We start from the raw sequence: 22,743 nt of genomic DNA on the forward strand, positions 1-22,743 counted from the left end.
ACATGCTTCTCTTTAAATTCGATTATAGAACTGTTATAAATGCTGTTGTTCTTACGGGTTAATAAGATGAGCAGCAATTCCTAAGATATTATATTGGATGCCCAGTATAACTGTTTATCCGCCTTAAAAGCGTGCGTATTGTCAAGTGGGTTGTTGAAACGTTTTAAAGTACGAAATCTGATCTTAATACTTTAAAGACACTCACTCTTTAAGGAAACGCATGTATTTGGAAAACTATTTAAAACTGTTATGATTTATTTATTGCAATATAAAATGACAAATTCAGACAACTCACTAAATGTGGGTGTACATTTGTAAATATTTATGCTTGTATACCTTAAAAGGAACACACCGGGTATAAAAGATATTCTTTGTTATTAAAAATGTGTTCTTGAATTTCGAATAAATTCTATGGATGTCATTTTGGAAAGTAAGCATTTAATCAATGAAACTTAGTAAATGCGAGTCTTTTTATAATAGAACTGTGTTTCTTATTCGACCTTTATCAAGTGATAAATTTAGCACTCCTCTTCCTCATCTTCTTTTGTATATGCTACCGCAAGCTCGTCAGGGGGTCTCAATTCAACCTGAAAGTTATGTGCTTTCCCTTCTTTGGCAAGTTTAGTTTTATATAAATGAAACGAAGCACCCAGCGAAAGTGCCATTTTTCTTGCGTTGGTAGAAGAATCACACAGGTAGCCATGACATTCCATCTTTTTTGTTCTTGATGATAGTTCACTGACGACAATAAATGTAAAAACTTTCCAGAATTTCATATCCTGAACCCCATATGATATGAAATCTATTGGTATATTCCCGAACGTAACGCCATCTTTAATACGATTCCCTTGATGTTCTTTCACGTCTATTCCCTTGTTAGAAATCACAACATACACCAGAGGTAGTTCGACTGTTTCATTTGCTAATAAAGTCTTTTTTACCTTACCCACTAATTCATCAACTGGCTTGCGGACATAATGTAAACCATAAACTCCTTTAACATCCTTTTTACCCAAGTATTTACATACAAACAGCTGAGGTAGTCTGTCAATTTTAATATCCGACAGTTTTGTTGAATCCGATTTTGGGACTACAGTATTAGGATCAGGTTGCTTTGGTTTGTCAAATTTAGTCAGTTTCTTCAATTTAGAAAACACGGATTTCTTTGTTTCTTTCGGAACCTTTCTGCCATTTTCTTTCGGTTCACTAATTTTCGTCTTATCGTTTGACTTAACACTAGAACTGTCACTTTTCTTGTCAGATATTTCATCACTTTTTACGGAACAATCACCAACAGATCCAGTTTCTGGAGTACCGTCGTCATTTTCGTCTTCATCGATATTATAATCAGCATTCAGAGCAATATTATCCAAACGGTCTAAAGCTTCTTTGAAACGTGTATCCATGTCCGAGACGTCAATTATTTCTTCAGGTAAGGCAGTGGCTCCAAGCACCTGTCCCGACATTTCCACTTTGAGTAAGTTAATCAGAAATTTTTACACCTGTTCTTCCTGCATCGTAGTTTGTCTTACTGATATCTTTATCACAAAAGATAAACAAAGTGGGCATCAGAAAACATTTAGATGATTTAATGCGCTTAACTACGAAACTCGTTCACACAGGTAAAATATGTTATGTTATGACTTTGTAATCGATTCATTCAGGTAACAATTGGTATTTTAAAAGAGGTTCTTTAAGGAAATCAAATACTTGTTCTTATTATAAAAGGTATTCTATTTGTATAAATATATACTGTATTTGGGGGATATTACAATGTATTACAGACTAAAACAAGAGAATTGAGTATGTAGATATTTGATTTGTCATGTAAGGGGACTATTGCATTGTGTTACAGACTTAAACAAGAGATTTGAGTATGTAGATATTTGATTTGTCATGTTAGTGTTTACTTGTAATAATCCGTATAAGTACTGGAGATTACTCACAACGTGATAAAGTAATTCAAAGTTATAATATAAAAGATATTAGACTGAAGAGAAGCATCTAAAATTTAAAACGGAAATTTCAGTATTTTGCATCTTCCTGTAAGCGCTCGAAAGAGTATTCAACAGAATATATTCAATTAAATCAATATACATTTTAGACACTTAGTAACTTACAGACTTCGTCTTCTTATTTTCATATTCGCATCTCCTGTGCCATTTTTATATTTAGAAAGATTTGTCAGTGATGGATACTCTTTACAAATATAGATTTCAATCTAGATTATGATATCTTCAAGTTTGCATTTCACGGTGTTTTTAGATTGCGGTCTCCTTTAAGTATGACCTACACGCAACAACTACACAAGGTTCAAACCTCCTGATGCAAGTGTTCGATCTTAGGTTTTTATATCTTGTTTTTAGGTCACGTTGGTTTCGCAACTTAAAATTTTTCCTCCCTTTCATTTCTTTCTAGTAAACTGTTGTTAGTGTATTTAAAAGATTATTATAATTTTATCCGCACCTATATTACTAGGCGAGTTTAGAATTCGAAGTGAGAAATTGTATAATTATTCAAGCCTTTCAGAATTGTGTTTGAACAAGTTGATATAAGCTGCTGGACACTTTAGTGCAGAAATGTCATTTGTGACGTCAATATTATGTCCTATACATGTCGAAATTGACCTGAAATGGGCATTTTACACGCCTTAGGGCACATTTGCATCTTTAATCAAAGCGCGAAAGCGCTGTAAAGGCAGTTAATTACAGGTTGTGTGTATTTTAAGTCCAGTTATATCATTATCTTGCATAGTACATTGTACTTATCAGAGGTGGCTTTCAGTATTTAAGATTTAGAGTTCTCTAATGATATTGAACAAGTTTTATGAATGTCATATTCTGAGCACTATATGAAGGCGATTGTTCTTACTTGTTTATGAACTAGTGCATTATGTCCAGTTTGTACCTTTTTTATCTATGTTTATAGTCAAATACTGTTTAAAATAGTTTGGCATTTTCTTTTTAGTAATAAGTAAATGTTATCAACTGTATTTTATTCAACTTTGCAAATGTGGTTTGTGACTGGTAAGTACAATGTATGGATGATAGTTGTTTCATTGGAAATCATAACACATCTCCTTATTTATATAATGATCTATATTCAACGACCTCAGGTACAAAAAAAATGTATGTAACTAAACTATGATGGGAAACCTTTCACTTCTTTCTTTCATATAAACTTTTGATTTGGTACCATAGAACTATGTAGAATAAATGTACATTGCAACATGTCAACTCTTTCAATGACAATACTTTTTTTAGAAACTATAACTCCAAGCAAAATTATATTTCCAAGTATAAAGTAATTTATGAATGAAACAAGAGTGCACATGCTGAAATGTCTCGCCTTCTTTACTAATCATTGATACTATGTTGATAGTCCTAAATATAAAGCTTTATTACAACTGTCACATAAACTTAACATTAACCAAGTAAACTAAGCATTGACCAATGACAAGACAATGAACCAAGAAAACGAGGTCAAGGTCAGATGAACCATGCTAGGCAGGCATGTACAGCTAACAATTCTTCCATACAACAAATATAGTTGACCTATTGCTTATAGTTTAAGAAAAACAGACCAAAACACAAAAACTTAAAACTGAGCAACTGACCTTGAAAATGAGGTCAAGGTAAAAAAAAAAACCTGTGTGACTGACAAATAGATCATAAAATATTTCCATATACCAAATACAGTTGAACTATTGCATATAGTATTAGAAAAAAAGACCAAAACTCAAAAACTGAACTTTGACCACTGAACCATGAAAATGAGGTCAAGGTCAGATGACACCTGCCAGCTAGACATGTACACCTTACAATCATTCCATACACCAAATATAGTAGACCTATTGCATACAGTATAAGAAAAACAGACCAAAACACAAAAACTTAACTGTAACCACTGAACCATGAAAATGAGGTCAAGGTCAGATGACACCTGCCACTTGGACATGTACACCTTACAGTCCTTCCATACACCGAATATACTAGACCTATTGCTTATAGTATCTGAGATATGGACTTGACCACCAAAACTTAACCTTGTTCACTGATCCATGAAATGAGGTCGAGGTCAAGTGAAAACTGTGTGTGTGACGGCATGAGGACCTTGCAAGATACGCACATACCAAATATAGTTATCCTATTACTTATAATAAGAGAGAATTTAACATTACAAAAAATATTAACTTTTTTTTCAAGTAGTCACTGAACCATGAAAATGAGGTCAAGGACATTGGACATGTGACTGGCGGAAACTTCGTAACATGAGGCATCCATATACAAAGTATGAAGCATCAAGACCTTCCACCTTCTAAAATATAAAGCTTTTAAGAAGTTAGCCAACGCCGCCGCCGGATCACTATCCCTATGTCGAGCTTTCTGCTACAAAAGTCGCAGGCTTGACAAAAAGGAGTTCTTAATTAAGAAATAAACTGATTCGCTGAGCGCAGCTGGATACACACGCAGAGGTCCAACCCTGAACAGTTGGGGCAAAAATGGACACAATATTCAAGCTTGATACAGGTCTGAATTTGGATTGTAATTAAATATTTGACATATTATAGTTTCTGAATAAATGTAGTCACAGAACTTGAAATCGATTATATGAATTGAATTTATATTCAATTAAAGATTTCTTGCTGTTGTGCAATACACTGTGCTGTTGCGCAATACTTAATAAATCTGTTGCCAGACTATAAACAAATAAAGTTCAATTTCTTCTCAATGTCATATTTGAAATTTATGAAAATCAATAGGGAGATTACATCAACAGCTATAAATAATTCACCGAAGTTTCATGCGAACTGCTTAAAGTATTTTTGAGTTGTTGTCCAAAAACTGGAAAATCCCTGCTTTTTTAATGAATAAAACCCCATTACTCAGAAATGTAAAATCTAAAATTTATAAAATTCTAAAGGGAGCTTACGGATTGATAATTTAGTCTTAGATGCAAGATTTTTTTATCAGTTGTTAGTGGCTTTGAACTAGCTGTCAGTAAATGCGAGTACTCTCAGGTCTGTACTTAGTGTCTTTTTGTTGTTTGGATGTACAACTACCCGGCCTCGTCCACTTGTATTTGTATTTATCCATCTGATGAGTTAAGCCTCTTTCAACTGATTTTTATAGTTCATTCTTATATTGTATGTTGCACCACTGTCCCAGGTTAGGGGGTGGTTTGGGATCCCGCTAACATGTTTAACCCCGCCACATTCTGTATGTACATGTATGTGCCTGTCCCAAGTCAGGAGCCTGTAATTCAGTGGTTGTCGTTTGTTTATGTGTTGCATATTTGTTATTCGTTCATTTTTTGTACATACATGACATAAATTAGTTTTCTTGTTTGAATTTTTTTACATTGTCATTTCAGTGCCTTTTATAGCTCACTGTGCGGTATGTGCTTTGCTCATTGTTGAAGGCCGTACTGTGACCTATAGCTGTTAATTTCTGTGTCATTTGGTCTCTTGTGGAGAGTTGTCTCATTGGCAATCATACCACATCTTCTTTTTTATATTTACATCAACAGATATAAACAATTCACCAAAGTCAAGGTGAGACAACAAAACTTAGTTGTAAGATCTCTGAAATTTTTTACACGGTACAAGTTTTTCTAATTGTTGGAGATTGCACGGTAACAGTAACACCTGTAACTGCTTTACCCATTTCTTATGCACTTTGGTTCGATAAACTCACTGAATATCATACCACATCTCCTTATTTTTATATGCATTACAATTTACATGTGCATGTAATTGTAAATAATATTTATATATATATATCAGAACAAACTTCATTGCGTCACTTTTATTTATGCATCCTTTGGCACAATACAAGTTCTAAAATTACACAACATAAAACAACTAAATGTTATTTCAGATGAAAGTTTTGTTTCAGTTCCATTCATAGGATTTATTAGAATTTTGTAAGTTTTGCCAAGTCCAATAATTAGCTCTATGTGCACGTGTTAATTGGAGACTTTTCTATCCCGTATAAGAGTTTTGGAACTAATTCTGTTTCTTTTTTTGAAAAAAGTGAGCAAACAAATCATGCACATTTAAACCTTTGTCTGCCATCACACTGTCACCTGGATCACATAATTGAACTATTCTACATCTTTCAACTATTTCACAGTCACTGGTACAACCAACATATGCATTAGAGACATAGTTGACTAAACCACCAGGAGTCGAACATACAAGTATTTTCAGTGTTTCTGTTTTTATATGATGAAAAGGTTGCCTGAGCTCTAGGAGCTTTATGTTTTATCACGGGATATTCTGTGCTGTCAATAATAATCCAAGTTGTAGGAAACTTTAATTTGAAGTTGGATGGCGAAAAATACCTGACTAAACCACTAAATGGACAAGTGTTAGCCTCACGCCACTGTTTAGACATAAAAACAATCCATGTTTACACAATATTCTCAACACTAGTTTCAATCTAGAATCTAGACAGTTAAAAGTTGGTTGTATAATGCCTCAATTTCATCAAAGTCATAAAAAAACTGATTTTCAAATGACACCCTATCAATTTGAAAATATATGTATCTCAAACAATGTGCTGCTGGACCAAGTGTGGTCAAAACAAATAAAAATTTAGTATACAAGTTACAACTCTAAACCGGTATATAAATGCATGGCTGTGTCACGTGTCTTCATGTCAAAATTCTCTGCTGAAAATATAGGCATTGATGGTGTTTGCGTAATTCCATCTGTGAAGCTCAACATTAGCTCGGCAGTTGGTGGTGGATAAATCATGTCTGCAGTATGAATGACTTCTTCAGGAAAACCAACTTTACAATCAAAACTTTCCTCTAGATTTCTACTACAATATTCATCAAGTTTAGTTCTTTTGTTTTCACAGGAAACTGCCCTGATTTTTCTTTTTGCGGACGATTCAGTCTCTTGCTTGGTCCAGGAAAATAGGCTGGGAATGGCAGTAGACTTAAGTCTCTGTATGGTGGGTTTGCACCCTGAAAAAGGTTATAAAACATAAGTTTTTTGATAATTAAATGAACTTTCATTAGCAATGCATACTTTATACTACCTGGCAAAATATTAACTAGATTTATTCATTACAATCTGGATAAAAATATGTCAGCCTGATTCAATGTACATCAAAATGTATGTTATGTAAATCCAAAGGACAAACAATGAGAGACGTATGCAACAAACATACATTGTTTGTACCTAAATAACTATAATATAGATGAGAGCATGTCATTGTTTTGTTCCTGTTAACATTGTCATTGATATTTTTCAAGAAAGTCTATGAGGCATAGCTTATGCATTCCTGTCATTACTACATTAGCATAATTACTGCTAAAATAATTCTCAGTATGATATACCTCTTGTAAGAAATCATTATAATTGTAGCAAGCACCAAAAAATCTCAAACAGATCACATTGAGTCGTAATCCAAAAAATTATGACGTCTTGAATTAACCACCCCCTTTTATTCTAAAACGATAATTGCGGTTGTAAACAGACTTTGGTTATTTCGCATGGCGATTACATATATAACTATATATTTTAAAAAGAAAATAGAGTTTTACCATGAATAGTTTCCTGCACGTAGTCTTTTTCAGTAAAATGTGCCTTGCAAACAACAGCTGATTGAGATGGACTCCACGATTTCATCGTGTTCTCGTCCAATCTGCGTATGGGCCATGGCGTTGATCCAACTTTTCCTTCTTTTTAAGTCATTTGGAAATGCATGTCCTCCTCTTAAATGACATCCAGGTACACAACAACAAGTACTTGGCATCGTTGCACAGTGCAGAAACCGGAAGTTGAAGAACAGGATCGGCTACCACGGCGCCACCTATTCAAGAACGATAATTTGCTACTTTATATAACTGCGAAATAACAATAACGTTAGACGGGTTCGCGTGCATAAACAGAAATGCGCTTTAAATTGTATAATATAATTCATGTTCAGTCGACCTTTAATTATTATATCAACGACTGAAATGATTTATAAACATCTAGATTGCAGATAACACTCGAAATTAACCCGACCTCTTTCCACACGGAATTCAAATAATTCTAGTTTGTCAATCGGTTGACTGCTTATAATATAAATTACAAATATATCAAAAGTTTTTAAAACTAACAAAACACAATGATCGTTTCTCTATTTCCCAATGTAAATGAAATGAAACAAAAAACATTTTATATCACAATAAGAAGAGGAGAGAATCGACATTTTCCGGATCTACTTGGAGCCTAATGACCCCCCCACGTAGATAAGTTGGATATCGCGGAAAGAAAGATTAACACGGCAACTAGAAAGGCATTAAAGCACTGCCTTTAAAAACTACGACTCGTTTAGCAAAATATTTTGTTGGTTAAAGCCTTGGCTCATATCTTTATATTAATGACTTTTTTTCAGTTTTACAATAATTGCAAGAAGTTTGAAACCATATTATTCATGCAAATATGCCTGACAAAAAAAATATATATACTGGTGTCTGACAGACTTATGTCTTATGACATCTGAAGGATGATATTGGGAAGGCTTATAATACTTTATGATTTTTGAAGTCAAGAGGACCGAATAGTGGCCATATCATCAGTACCTTTAAATTTCTAAGATATCCCAAATCAAATTAAGGATGAAAATGACAAATTTTATGACTCTTTTTATTGTCATACATTGACCGGAGAGATGATTATAGAAAAATGAGAAAAAAATATATGTTTGTGACTTTCTTGCAAGTAAGTATAATTCCGATTGTAGCCTAACATTCATTCTTAAATAATCCATAGGTTTACTGCATTTCCTTCAGTTTTCCTTCAGTGAGCATCATAGATGTTCACGCACAAATATAACTATGCGAATAAACAACTGACAACTGTATGGTAAGAAAATTCAATACTCCAATCGGATTCTTTTTAAATATCTTGTAAATTACGTCAAGATAATTGGATTTTCAGTTTTCTTTTCTGAGAAATCACCCTACAGATATTTATTGACATTCGAATATTAAATATGCATTGGTTGTGTTGCTGTTTAAAAATGTTAAAAAGTTTAGCATACTCTTATTTTTACTATGTATAATTTAATCAATAAATTATACCTCTAAAATTCTGCTGAATGAAATCTTTTCAAAGTAGGTGAGTTCATAAATAAGGTCACACTGTTTACGTGTTCGTCCTCATGTGCATTTCACATAAAGGATAAAGGTCCTCATGTGCATTTCACATATATGATAAAGCTTTGTCACGATGTCAGCTTGACTTTTGATTAAAATAATCAGGTGCAAAGTGTTATATTTAAATCAACAAATGCATTAGATAAATGACAGTCGTGTACTTAACGTCCAGTCGCAAATATTTTATAGTGCTGTCTATTTATTAATCCCGCACAGTTAAACGCAAACTTCACTTTCAGCACAGTCTTTGCTGCAGACGGGAAAAGTCTAGTTGACATTACCCCCATAACGAAGTCACCCTTTCTTTATTCAATGACTTGGTGGGGTTTGTATTGCTCAGTCTTAGTTTTCCATGTTGTGTACTGTTGTTTGTCTTTTGGTTTTTTTTTTTGGTTTTTTTTTTGGCCTTGGCATTGTCAGTTTATTTTCTACTTATGAGTTTGAATGTCCCTTTGGTATCTTTCGCCTCTCCTTTGCCATACGATGTCGAAAATTTGGCTCACTATATAGAGAAGATTCGTCTTAAAGGTTACACTTTGTAAATACAGCTGTTTCACAAGCCACGCCTCTTTTGGGGAGATATATAATATTCATATATATTTTTTTTTGTTTACGTACTGGTTTCCAGATATGATCTCTATGTTTCATCTCATAGAGAAATAACTTGGGAATATTACCAGTATAAAAACACATGGTAGCGGTGAAAAATGAATTCTGAGGAATACCCAAAGTGAAGGTAGGGGTAGTACAGAATTTTAGTATAAGTTTAAACTCTTAGAAGTTCGGGGCATATAAATGTTGAAAATATGCCGCACAGCCCTATGTTTTGACCTATGAATAAAAAAGTAGTGCATATCAACTTTCCGTTCCGTTCTATGATATAATTTTTTTACAAAATTTCATAGTAAAAGTGACACAGCTTTAGCCGCATTGTCTATATTTACAGAAGTGCAACCTATACCAAGATACATGCAAATATCGATACCTCCTAAAGTATCATTTAATGATTGAATTTTGATCATAAGCATTACTTTTCTTCCATCTTATGTCATATCAAAGTAGTAGAAAAAATAACTTTTATCGACAAATTATACATTACAGGTTTACACTCCACACATACGTGTTTTGTTACCCTAAGTATAGAGGAATAGTTAGTTTAAAAGAGTTAATATATGTTATTTAGGGTAGCAATGCTGTAATAAAGTACAAATGGTATAGCCAAATACCTCAACCTTTAATCTTGAGGACTAATAATGGGATTTGAAAGACAGGTTTAATCTAATTACTTTAGTATTAAAACGCCCACTAAAAGTTTTACCATTTCAATGTGCAAATAAAATAAAGACACAACGCCGTTTATTTAAAATAATAAATGTAATGAAAAAATCAACCGAAGTGCATATCTGCACGATCAACTCCTGGATTTAAGCCTTAATTATATTTAGAAAATACAGATATCTATTGACCAATTCTTTACCAAAACTTATATACCGAATCTTGTCAATGCTAAAGAACAAAGTGCTTGACGAAATGATAACTCCGAGGAATAACAGACCAGCAGCATAGTATTAATCCAGCAATAGGCCTACATGTAAATGAAAATTATACACGCATGTACTGTTAATGTGTTTTTCTTCTTCTGCAAGGAAACGGGGTCAAAAGTAGGATATTTTCGAAAAAAGGTTTTAAAAAAAAAAATGGAATTGTCAATCTACGAAATATCAATATCATTTATAACATAAAAATAAATGAAGATAACACTTTATTTTGGCGCGTCCTTAACGCTTTTCTTGATTTATATTTATTAGGAACGCCCAAAAATTTGAAACCCAAGGATGTATAAATACCTGAATACGCGAGGAGCTATGTGACTAAAAAAGGGCATAACAAGAATTGCCAAATTCGTCCAAGATCAACTTTGTCCGAGGGAGTTGGAACCCTAGTTTCTTCATAATTTCTTATTTATCGACGCGGAGAATAAGTAGGTATAAATCATGTCATCATGTCATTACCTAAGTGCGGACTTCTGAACTGATAATACCCTCTGGGTTAACAGTGCATCAGCAGCGGTATTGACCCAGTGCTAAAAAAATAACACTTTATACATAAGGTGCGTCAGAAGCGCGTTTCTCAATTGACCTTCATCTATACGTTGAAATAAAAAAAATGTATAACCAAGGATGGATACATAACTGAATGCGAGGATAGCTATATGACCAAAAGCAACATAAAGAGATCAACCAAATTAATCTAAGGTCAAATTTGCCAGAGGAAATTTGAATCTTAGTTTCCTTATAGCTTCTAATTTATCAACGGAAAATATAAGAAAAGAATAAAACAAATTATTATGGAGTGTCATTGAAATAGGACTTGGTGAAGGTTTTAGATTGCAGTGGTCATAAAGACTCTGCTTAACTTTTTCGTCCGTCCCTTTTCTTTTGATTTAAAGACGCTCATAATAGCATATACGTTTATTTGAAATTCTACAGGTTGAAATTCCTTCAAAATGCTATTTACAATTTTCATACAAGTAATAAAACTCCTAAGACTAACGTGGGACGTGATTTATGGTTGGAAAGCCAACATAGTCTTTTTTTATGTTTGGTTTGAAAACGCAATAGTTTGTAAAATGTTATTGTACAACCAACGCGTATATCGAATGCATTTAAGGCACTGCAATCACCAAACAAAGGGAGCCAACTACATGATTTTCAGTAATGTATAAAAAAAATATATCTGACCTGAATATATATGTCTTACTATTCTTTATAACCGTATAAAGACAAAATAACAAATTATCTTGTTTTTTTAAGCTTCATGGACGGATAAAAAACTAAAGCACCGCAATACTAGATCCTTTTATAAGAAATTACATACTCTGGATAACACATATTTAGTTCATAAACAAGAAATTCACGGAAATTCCAGGGTCCGTCCACAACAACTGAATCATAGAACCAGTTTCCGGCTTGGTCATGTGATCTATCACTACAGCGATCGTTTCTGCATGTTTTGCACGGAGGACGCTGAAACACCTCTTTAGAATTTAGAACAAACATTTCTCCTAGCAGCATACGCAATAAAATCATTTTCTTTTCCGACTTTATGTCCCTGGATTGTTGTGAATCTGACGTAAAAAAAAGAAAATATGTCACAAATAAACCACGTGTTTGTGTTAGCCAAATTAGTATGAATCAAAGAACATTTGAGAAAAACGTAAGTGAGACAGTGACCGAACAACATAGGTTAACCGAACCAGAAATTTGGAGGTCCGTATAGGGTTTCAGAGATGGGTAAGTGTTAGCACCATTTGAATTGCATAAAATTTGAAAGATGATAGATTATTTGACACCATGCTTATTTATCCGAAGTCAAGATCCTCGAAGAGACCACGACAACGATTGACGAAATGTTTTGATCTAGGAGAGACACGTATACACATACAAATTTAGTTATTTTTATTTTTGAATAAAACCATCAATATATTGTATATATAGACCAAGAGAAAAATAAAGATACAGTAAAAAGGCAACCACACATCTATTCGATTGTACTGGTATAACAGACGGGTTTCGCTATTCTGTTCTGGCTCTTTCATTTTTTTTGGCTCTAAAACGTTTAATATTTTGTGGTTTTCCAGAGATTTTGTCTCGGGCGTGCCTAATGAAGTTTGTTCCAGAGTCACTTGTGTGTGCACGGTAATCATATCATACGCTTTTACTACCACTGGGTCGGTAACACTGCAAGTGAACTACCAGTCCCCCGTAGGGACGTCCGTCCGACAGCTAGTGCTTCGGAACTGACATGTGTTTTTCTGTAAATTTCGAGTTTAAAAATTTTGTTATGTTACTAAAGTTTAGGTTTCACCTCCCCACGACACATTTGGTCTTCAGAAAGTGTTAATTGTCTGACCTGTTTAGATCTTCATGCCCTGAAGCAGTTTGTATTTTTAGCTACGTAGACTTGGAGATTTGGGGCGTTCCTAATAAATAATTTAAAGAGGCACGTGTCGTGAGCAGGGAAATTTGTATCGCACTTTATCTACTTTACTTTATAATACATACAGTATCTGCCAATGCTTGTAAGTAGTGATAAAAACCTCTGATACGTAATGACATTTTCCTGTTTGTTTCTTTCATCATCAAAGGTTAAGCTTAATGTGCAACTTGTTTTGAATCATTGTACACATATTCAGAATGAAGGAATTCCGTAGCAAGAGTGTTGCATAAAAATCATTTTTAGAAAATCCATGTTACAAGGAAAGATCAGACAAGACCAAGGACGACAAAGATGGACAACAACAAAAACAAGGACTGTAAATAACAATTGAAAGTTTGTACAATTTGTACTCCATAAAGGCCGGCTGTTCTAAACACATCAGGCCTAGCCTGCGACTTCCGTCGTATTTGCCTGCAGACACATTAGTTATATCAGGTAGTGAAAATATAAAAGAATACTAGAAGTTTGATTGTCCCTTTGGTATCTTTCGCCTCACTTCTAAAGACACTCAATGCGTATTTATCAACTATCTCATATGGCGACCATACAACTTCTTTATTAGTCACACCTTCGTTTTTCTGAACTATCGATTTCAGAGGGTTAAAAAGAGAAACCAAGAGAAAATAACATATTCTTTCTAATAGTATCTATATATTTATAAATCACATCTCCTAATTTTTGAAAATATAAAAAACTCTGTCAATGTTGCAATAGGTTAATTTGATGGGATTTTTAATGGTTAAGAAGGGGCACTAGAAATCAACTTTGAACTCAGTTAATCCAGAACTGTAAGAACTAATCTCCGTGCTTCATTTAACACACACAATCAACCATTTCCTTATCAATAAAAACAAAAAAGAAATTAATAAGTAAACATACGGTATTCGCCATAAGACAAGTGCTTGTACAACTTGTTAAACTGTAAACCTATTCTAATAAAGCCAAATTGTAAATAAGTTTAACTACCGAAGATCTGTTAGAGCATACTACACTGGTGGACTTAAACACACAAAAGTCTGATATACAAAGACACGTGGCAAGATTAAACTAGTTTTGATGATTGCTGGACCTTCTCTTTTGTTTATTTCAATCAAAGGAAAACGAAATAAATAAAGCAAAATAATATAATAGAATCCGTTCAGAAAAGATGCTTATTTAAATGATATCGGTATAACTTACAACAGAGCCACAACTACATCTAAATAATTGATAAAGAAAAATATATTTTTCTCACCTGCATACGAATCGCTCTTGGTACTACTATCTGCAGCATAGACAGCTGGACCAAACATTCCCCTTTTATTTAATCTAGCATCAAGGCCTTGAGTAACAATAGCATCTACGATTTCCACAGGTGTACCGTGAAATAGGTAATATTCATTTATAGCGGGGTATACGTCTCTTAAAAGTATATCTTCGGAAGCGGTAATTATCTTTCCTCTTTTAGCCTTGACTGTTTGTTCTAGCTTATTGAAGAGTACTCCATTACCAACCTTCCGAAAAAGTTTTGCTCTATTTTCAGCATATTTTTCGAATAAAGGAGCATTTTCGACTCTTTCTACTTTGATGACATGTAGCTTTTTATAGACAAGTGAATCTATACCTTTAGCATCTCTACCTACTCCAACTAAATCCTCCTTCCAAGTCCTTTGAACAAGTTTATCGATAGCACTCGTTTCCTTTGTTGAAGCAGGTACCAGATGAACTAAGGAAGACGGATTTTGTGATATCCATTCATCAATTCGTTTTGAATTGTCAAATTTTGTCCAGTATTTTGGAGTTTTTATTGGTCTTTTAGCCAGCCATAAATAATGACTCGGAAGTGATGAATTTGGTCTTGGCTCTTCATTTTCGGGAATATAAACAACTTCAACTTTGTTTTCTCCTAAAAGATATTCATTTGCTTAAAAACATTATTTTGCTCATAAATATAATGGAATATCCGAAAAGGTTTAAACTCAAATATCTCCAAATAGCAGAAATGGCGGTTCCTAGATAGCCTAGGATACTAAAAATCAAGACATGTATTCAGTTACATTTTATTTTCGGTCACTTTTTAAAATGCATAAAATTGAGAATGGAAATGGGGAATATGTCAAAGAGACAACAACCCGACCAAAGAGCAGATAACAGCCGAAGGCCACCAATGGGTCTTCAACGCAGCGAGAAAATCCCGCACCCGGAGCTGGTCCTCAGCTGGCCCCTAAATAAAATTGTGTACTGGTTCAGTGAAAATGGGCGTCACACTAAACTCCAAAACATATAAAGGAACTAAAATTAAAAAAAACATACAAGACTAACAAAGTCAGAGGCTCCTGACTTGGGACAGGCACAAAAATGCGGCGGGGTTGTACATGTTTTGTGAGATCTCAACCCTTCCCCTATACCTCTAGTCAATGTAGAATAAAGAAACACATAGCAATACGCACAGTAAAACTCAGTTTAAAAGAAGTTCGAGTCCGATGTCAGAATAGGTAATAAAAGAAACTAAGCAAAATGACAATGATACATAAATTAACAAAGGACTAGTAGCAGTTACTGACATGCCAGCTCCAGACCTCAATTAAACTGATTGAAAGATTATGTCCTCATCATATGAAAATCAGGTACAATCCCTCCCGTTAGGGGTTAAGTATCATACCATCATAAAATATATGAGAAGAAAATAACCCGTATCATGCCAACAACTGGTTTTAGAATAAATGTGTTTATTTCCGATGCAAAGACCCTATGAGTGAATCAATATTAATACCAAAATATGCAATCCTTAATGATCTGACAACAGTATCGTAACTATATCCCTTCCGAATAAGTCTGTTTAAATACAACGATGGTAAAAGTTGAACATGGATAGAATATACATTTCATTACTTTTAAAGTCATCTTACCTTGATAGCTCATTATTAAGATAGCCAAACCTCCACACAAGTACAGGAAAAATGCAATAGTTGCGCACGCAAAGGAACTAGACAGTCTATGATCTTTTAGCCAGAGTTCTTTGTGATATGTTCCGCCATAGACACTGACACTAATCATTAGTAAAAATGCTGCAATGTTAAAGCTTAACTGAATCAAAACTCAATTTTCGGACATGTTAATGTTTACATATAGTTTTTGTTTGTTCTGAATTTTGCATACAATTTTAAAATACTGACAACTAAAATAATACAAGACGTTCAACTTTGATTATCTTGTGTTGGTCGGTTATGTTTTACTTTAATTTTGTATTGTTATTCAGTATTTTACTTTAAAGACTATTCATAGAGGAATGTATCTGCAATCAAATGCTGGCGGAAATAGGGTAGAAGCTGAAAGCATTCCCAATTTTAAAGACAAAAAGAGGTAGAGCCAATATTACCTGTATATGTGATTAATTCAAAATCGGAATGTTGTTGAAACCTTTGAATTCTGAACTGAAAAGAGTCTAGACATTATGATTTTTGTCGAGCCTGCGACTTTTGTCGCAAAAGCGAGACATAGTGATCCTACATTCCGTCGTCGGCGTCGTCGTCGTCGTCGTCGGCGGCGGCGGCGTCCACAAATATTCACTCTGTGGTTAAAGTTTTTAAAATTTGAATAACTTTCTATAACTATCCTGGATTTCTACCAAACTTGGACAGAAGCTTTTTTATGATCATAAGATAGTATCCAGAAGTAAATTTTGTAAAAAAAAAATCCTGCTTATCCGTATTATACTTTTAAATGGACTTAGTTTTTCTGCTAGTTAACATTACATTCACTCTGTGGTTAAAGTTTTTTAAATTTTAAAAACTTTCTTAAACTATCCTGAATTTGTACCAAACTTGGACAGAAGCTTGTTTATGATCAAAAGCTAGTATCTTGAAGGAAATTTTGTAAAAATTTATTTCCTGTTTTTCCGTATATTACTTATAAATGGACTTGTTTTTCTTCCAGTTAACATTACATACAGTCTGCAGTTAAAGTTTTTAAAACATTTTTTAGATTCATAAACCATCCTGGATTTTTACCAAACTTGGATAGAAGCTTCTTACAATCAAAAGATAGTATCTAGAGGAAAATTTTTAATAATTGTTTCCTAATTTTTGTTGAGTTGCGACTAACAGCAAAAGTAGGCGAGACACTGTGTTCCGCGGAACTCTTACGAATTTTTTCATCAAATTAGCATTTAGCGATGAAATCAAAATGTTATTCAGAGGTACAAATTTCTGCTGAAGATACTTTAAATCAATATTGCAAAGTACATGTGTATTGTAATTAAAAACTTGTATCGAAGAACATTCTTAACCAAAATTAATTAAAAAGTAACTTAACAAAATTACCGAACTCCAAGAAAAATCGAAAACGGAAAGTCCTTTATCAAATGGCAAAATCAAAACTAGATGTGTCGGAACGACACGAATTGTCCCGTCTCAAAAAGTTTTAAAATCTGCAATTTGAACAACACATGTGGACACAAACATGCATGTATAGTATCCAGCTCTCAAGACCAATACTAGTTTGATGAAAAATTTCCTTGATCAATGAGTAGTTGAATTTCAAACTATCAGCAAACAGGAAGTGGATGTACTGAAGATGTGTTGAAACGACACGAAAATCAGCATATCGGAACGAAACATAAACTTGATCTGTAATTCATCATGGTAGACTCACATACCAAAAATCAGCCCAATATCTAAAGGCGTTTAGAAAAAAAGTCCGTATAACTGTGATTTTCAACAATTTATCAAGGTCCAAAGCCCGTAATTTCGGCAAAAATTAGAAGAGCGGAACGAAACTTAAACTTGATCTGTAACTCAGCATGGTTAACTCACATACAAAAAATCAGCCCAATATCTGAAGGCGTTAAGAAAAAAAGTCTGTATAACTGATTTTCAACAATTTATCAAAGTCCAAAGCCCGTAATTTCAGCAAAAATTAGCAGAGGGGAACGAAACTTAAACTTGATCTGTAACTAATCATGGTTAACTCATATATCAAAAAACAGCCCAATATCTGAAGGCGTTTAGAAAAAAAGTCCGTATAATGGTTTGTTGCGGAATGACGGAATGACGGAATGACAATGACGAAATGACGGAATGACGGACAAGGGTAAAACTATATGGCCCCGACAACTTTGTTGCGGGGCCATAAAAACTAAAACACATCCAACGAATGGAAACCAAATGTCATATTCCTGACTTAGTACAGGCATTTTTGTATGAAGAAAATGGTGGATTAAACCTGATTTTATAGCTAGCTAAACCTCTCACTTGTATGGCAGTCGCATAGAATTCCATTATATTGACAACAATGTGTGAGCAATACAAACAGACATAATTGGTAAAATTGTCAAAAATTGGGGTACAGCAATCAACATTGTGGTATAATCTTAATCACTATAAAGCAAATAACTATTTCAACAAAGAAAACAAAAAATGGCATATAGACACTCTATAGACAAAGTACATGAGCAAATATGAAAGACAAGAATACAAAAAATGACCATAAATTTACCTGTGTACGTTACTTTATTTAACGCCATTTGTCCTAGGTTAAAGTTCTCTTTTTGACATTGAAACATCATTTTTATTTATATTATGTCATAGATCAAACTTATTCGTTCATTGTATACTAACTTGTTTTTGTGTATTGTCTCTTTGATCGAGTTAAGCCATTTCAATTGATATTTTATTGTGTGTCTTTTTTTGTTGTAATATTTCAGGTTAGGGCGAAGGTTGGCGCCTGTTAAAACGTTTCAACCCGCTGCATTTTTATGCACCTGTCCTCAGTCAGGAGCCTGTTATTCAGTGGTTGTCGTTTGTTGGTGTGGTTCATACGTGTATCTCGTTTCTCGTTTTTTATATAGATTAGACCGTTGGTTTTCCTGTTTTGATTGTTTTACACTAGTCTTTTTGGGGCCCCTTATAGCTTGCTGTTCGGTGTGAGCCAAGGCTCCATGTTGAAGGCTGTACTTTAACCTATAATGGTCTACTTTTTACACATTGTGACTTGGATGGATAGTTGTCTCATTGGCACTCATACCACATCTTCTTATTTATATATAGCACAATAACACAATGGCGGGATGTATAAATACCGAGCGACGCCAAAAGTATATTACCAAAAATGGACTAAACAGTAAAGGTTAAAAATATACAAAGACAAATAAAAAGAACACTTTAACTTGTATCTTAAAGATAGCATAAAGCATTACTTCTAATTTTAGTTTTTGTTAAGAATGTCGTTCGTATTCGCCGTTTGGTATTTAGGGGTCAGAATTTAAGTTTTAAGCCATTTAAGGTTTGTAAGTTATTGATATGAGCAGAGTATGTCATACTGTTTTTAGTATACGATAAATATTATGTGATGCAAAAAATTTCGGTAAAAAAAAATCCCTGTTGACGAGACGAATAAAGGCTCCTCTGCTTTCAAGAATGTTAATAATTTAATAATCCCATGTGGTCGCCATTAAAATTATCAAAATATACATTTGAAAAACTTTGAGAGCTTATTTGTTTGCCAGAAAATAATTTTGTTGCCAGTCCAAACCAAGCCTTCGATACCTATACAAGTCTTAGATATTGACATTAACTTTTTGAGGTGATAACTCCCACTTGAAATTGAAAACAAATCATTCTTTTCATTAAGACCTTCGCCAGTTATTTGGAAGAATATTTGTGGGGTGTTATGTCCAGTTAGGATTCTTTCTTAGTCAGGTTTGATTCGTTGCTAGATTGAGTCGTGGCGATCTGTTGTATGTTTTTTATTCCGTCAGTCCGTAAATCCGTTAAACTAAGACTTTTCTTTTAAAGAAACAATTTGAAATATCAACTTCATTGATGGTGTAAATTAAAGGCAGTATTTAACAATGTTAAAATTTCATAAATAATCAAGAAGATAAAAATCAATGTAAAAAACAACAACCAAGGGAATCGCGTGAACTAAAACACAGTAAGACCAATGAGTCGAGAGGGCTAGCGTCCCTGCTATGCATGTATCATCTGCCATGTGAAATACATCAAGATAGGTCCAACATTTCCGTTTTTTTGTCAATATGCAATTGAAATTTACAGATATTATTTTTCTGAATAATTTGTATTATGCAACTAACATTATCTCAGTGGAATTAATCTTAAATCTTTACCAACATAAAGAATTGTGAAACAAAACCAGTGTGATGTAACAAATACAGAAGTTATGTTGTAGGGTATTTCTGAGGGAATATAGATGCAAATTATGTTACAGAATATTCAATTTGACAGCTTCAGATGTTCTCATCTCGTCCCCTTTTGGAATGGACCAGATCATTACTTTGACTTTGAATGCATGACCCAAACAGTTTTTACAGTGCGATTTCCCTTAGTATTCCCCATCCCACTTCCTCTTGCCCTTTTTGCCTCTTTTTTGAACATTCAGCATGAAGAGATGAATCGAGAAGGTGTATGAGACAATAAACTACAAGTAATGCACTCTTTATACTGGGGACTATATGTATAGTCAAAAGGATAAGCGTCCCTGCTATGCATGGTGATTCTTGGGTCGGTATTGGAATGTTAGATACACCCGTTCACGTCTACTCAGTAAGGGATGTAAACATACTTAACCATGTCTGCTTAGTATTGAATTAATTTTTCCTATTGTATATTGCATGTAGTAGAGTTTGTGGACCACCCGTTAACCGATATCTCAGGAGACGCTACCTGGCTTAACTAGGCAGAATATCGAGGTAAAATGAGGAGGAAGGACACATCTATTAAAACTGATCGTCCGAACCGATATTTTGGGACTCAAGGTGGAGAAAAGGCAATGTCTGATCTTTTTCGTCGCCCGAACGGAGCATATACAATATATAATAAAATTCTGTATTGTTGTTAAGCATATAAAATAAAGCTTGTGACAAACAAAATAAAAATTTGTTGTGCCGAAATATCTGGCAATACGATTTCATTTCATCTTGTTCGTATAATTTTATCGTTGCACAAATTTTAAAAAAGATTTATATACATATATCATCAAATATATATGAGCAAAATAGTTTTAGACGACAAGTATAGTGCTGTTCTTGGTGCTTAATTATCGTTGATCTGTAACAGTAACTCAACTGAAAGATTTCTGAAATTGTATACTTTTATGAACATAAAATGACTACTGAACCAACGTAAACGTGTGAAGAATGGTTGTAATAATTGTAATGGGAAGCTTTCTATGACTGCTGTTAAATATTAGAATTCTAGTAACGGTCGCCATTTGTGATGGCGACTTCAGAACAATGACAATTGTTTTAACCTATTCACATTGTAATTGTCGGAATTAAATTCTGTGCATATATAAAGGATCGTCATTTGCACACTTTATACAACCGCTCAAGATTTTATAAAAAGATCATACAGACAGAGTTAGAAATAAAGGTAAAACTATGTAATAAAACAAGGCAATAGATTAATTCTGTGAAACTTTCTCATGAAAAATATGTAGGTTTACTCACCTGTGATTAAATACGACATCCACACTAATTTGTTAATTTTGATATTGTCTTTATATTTCGAAACACACATTGTTGCAATGACAACGACTGCGCATCCTATGGCTGCAAACAGTAACATAAATTCCTTTGTTTTATATGTTGTAATTTTGTTTTTAAAGCTAGAATTAGTATAATGATAATTTCATTTCAAAAGTTCTAGACTGTTTTACGAATATTTGAAATGAAGAAAAAATGCAATAGTCGAATGACGTGAATTGAATTAAAGAAAAAACTCATTGAGATTGAAAAGGTATTGGTCACATTCAATTTGATATGGAAATTCCAGTTTCTTAGTTTGATGCATTGGCTTCTTTCTGTGATGGTATGAAAACCTGTTTTATTGAGAGCTATCATACGTTTTACAGTCAAGCCTTCCAGAATATTAGTTTAATTGGGGCCTAAAGATGGAACGGCTTCTCACAATAAAATGATAAACATGTTTATTCACGACCCTTTATGGTCTAAACATGTTTACATTCAAAACACTTCACAGTTAAACGTGTTTCCAGACAAAACACTTCTCAGCTAAACATGTTTCCAGATACTACAATTCACAGCTAAACATGTTTACAGTCTAAGCACTTTTTAGCTAAACGTGATTCTAGTCTAAACGTTTTACAGCTAAACATGTTTACAGTCTAAGCACTTTATAGCTTGACACGTTTCGGCTGTTAGCACATTAAATATTAAACATGTTTAGATTTAAAACATGTCAAAAATCGGTTTCATAAATGTGTTTAGGAAAGTGTTTAGGCTCTAAACACATTTTTTAGAGTGTATTTGGAAGGCACTTGTGGTTTTGATCCAACCTTTTTTAAAAGATAAAAGTTTAAGTTCAGAAATTTTCTTCCACCCATTCTATTTTGTTTCATTTCATTGGCTCATACCACATGCTGTGAAAGAAAATGCATGTAGATCTAACATAAATGAAGGAATTATTATTATCACCGTTTTAAATTTCGGTTTCTCACAAATTAATAGATAAACACTTATTTCTCATATGTTTTTATCTTTATAAAACAATTTCACAGTCAGTCTAGTTTAAAGTTAGAAAATGAATTGTATCGAGGGTTATTGACGTTGGTAATGTCTAAGGGTTT

At 33.6% G+C, this 22,743-nt stretch overlaps 3 protein-coding genes across 3 annotated transcripts; all 3 read right to left on the reverse strand.

Moving 5' to 3' along the window:
• Positions 1-237: 237 nt before the first annotated feature.
• LOC127728407 (uncharacterized) lies at positions 238-1,652 on the reverse strand. Its single transcript, XM_052235772.1, has one exon. The coding sequence runs from the start codon at positions 1,464-1,466 to the stop codon at positions 519-521; it is 948 nt and encodes a 315-aa protein (XP_052091732.1). The 5' UTR covers positions 1,467-1,652; the 3' UTR covers positions 238-518.
• Positions 1,653-5,792: 4,140 nt separating this feature from the next.
• LOC127728420 (uncharacterized) lies at positions 5,793-8,060 on the reverse strand. Its single transcript, XM_052235790.1, has 2 exons — positions 7,558-8,060; positions 5,793-6,975 (listed from the first exon to the last, which is right to left on the reverse strand). The coding sequence occupies exons 1-2, from the start codon at positions 7,640-7,642 to the stop codon at positions 6,611-6,613; spliced, it is 450 nt and encodes a 149-aa protein (XP_052091750.1). The 5' UTR covers positions 7,643-8,060; the 3' UTR covers positions 5,793-6,610.
• A 3,829-nt stretch (positions 8,061-11,889) lies between these two features.
• Positions 11,890-21,721, reverse strand: LOC127728399 (uncharacterized). The gene is made up of 4 exons (XM_052235760.1): positions 21,605-21,721; positions 16,047-16,205; positions 14,393-15,043; positions 11,890-12,286 (listed from the first exon to the last, which is right to left on the reverse strand). Exons 1-4 carry the CDS (start codon positions 21,672-21,674, stop codon positions 12,009-12,011), a joined length of 1,158 nt encoding a protein of 385 aa, XP_052091720.1. The 5' UTR covers positions 21,675-21,721; the 3' UTR covers positions 11,890-12,008.
• Between the last annotated feature and the right edge of the window lie 1,022 nt (positions 21,722-22,743).

This window comes from Mytilus californianus, unplaced genomic scaffold (genome assembly GCF_021869535.1).
Source record: "Mytilus californianus isolate M0D057914Y unplaced genomic scaffold, xbMytCali1.0.p SCAF_2, whole genome shotgun sequence".
NCBI lineage: Eukaryota > Metazoa > Mollusca > Bivalvia > Mytilida > Mytilidae > Mytilus > Mytilus californianus.

Bases quoted from the DNA above. Each gene is read 5' to 3' on its own strand.
- LOC127728407 (XM_052235772.1), bottom strand. From the start codon at position 1,466: ATGTCGGGACAGGTGCTTGGAGCCACTGCCTTACCTGAAGAAATAATT.
- LOC127728420 (XM_052235790.1), bottom strand. From the start codon at position 7,642: ATGAAATCGTGGAGTCCATCTCAATCAGCTGTTGTTTGCAAGGCACAT. The intron at 6,976-7,557 runs GTAAAACTCTAT...AACCTTTTTCAG, and splicing joins CGTGCAGGAAACTATTCATG to GGTGCAAACCCACCATACAG.
- LOC127728399 (XM_052235760.1), bottom strand. From the start codon at position 21,674: ATGTGTGTTTCGAAATATAAAGACAATATCAAAATTAACAAATTAGTG. The intron at 15,044-16,046 runs GTAAGATGACTT...AATATCTTTTAG, and splicing joins CTTAATAATGAGCTATCAAG to GAGAAAACAAAGTTGAAGTT. The intron at 12,287-14,392 runs GTGAGAAAAATA...TTTTTACGTCAG, and splicing joins CAAGAGCGATTCGTATGCAG to ATTCACAACAATCCAGGGAC.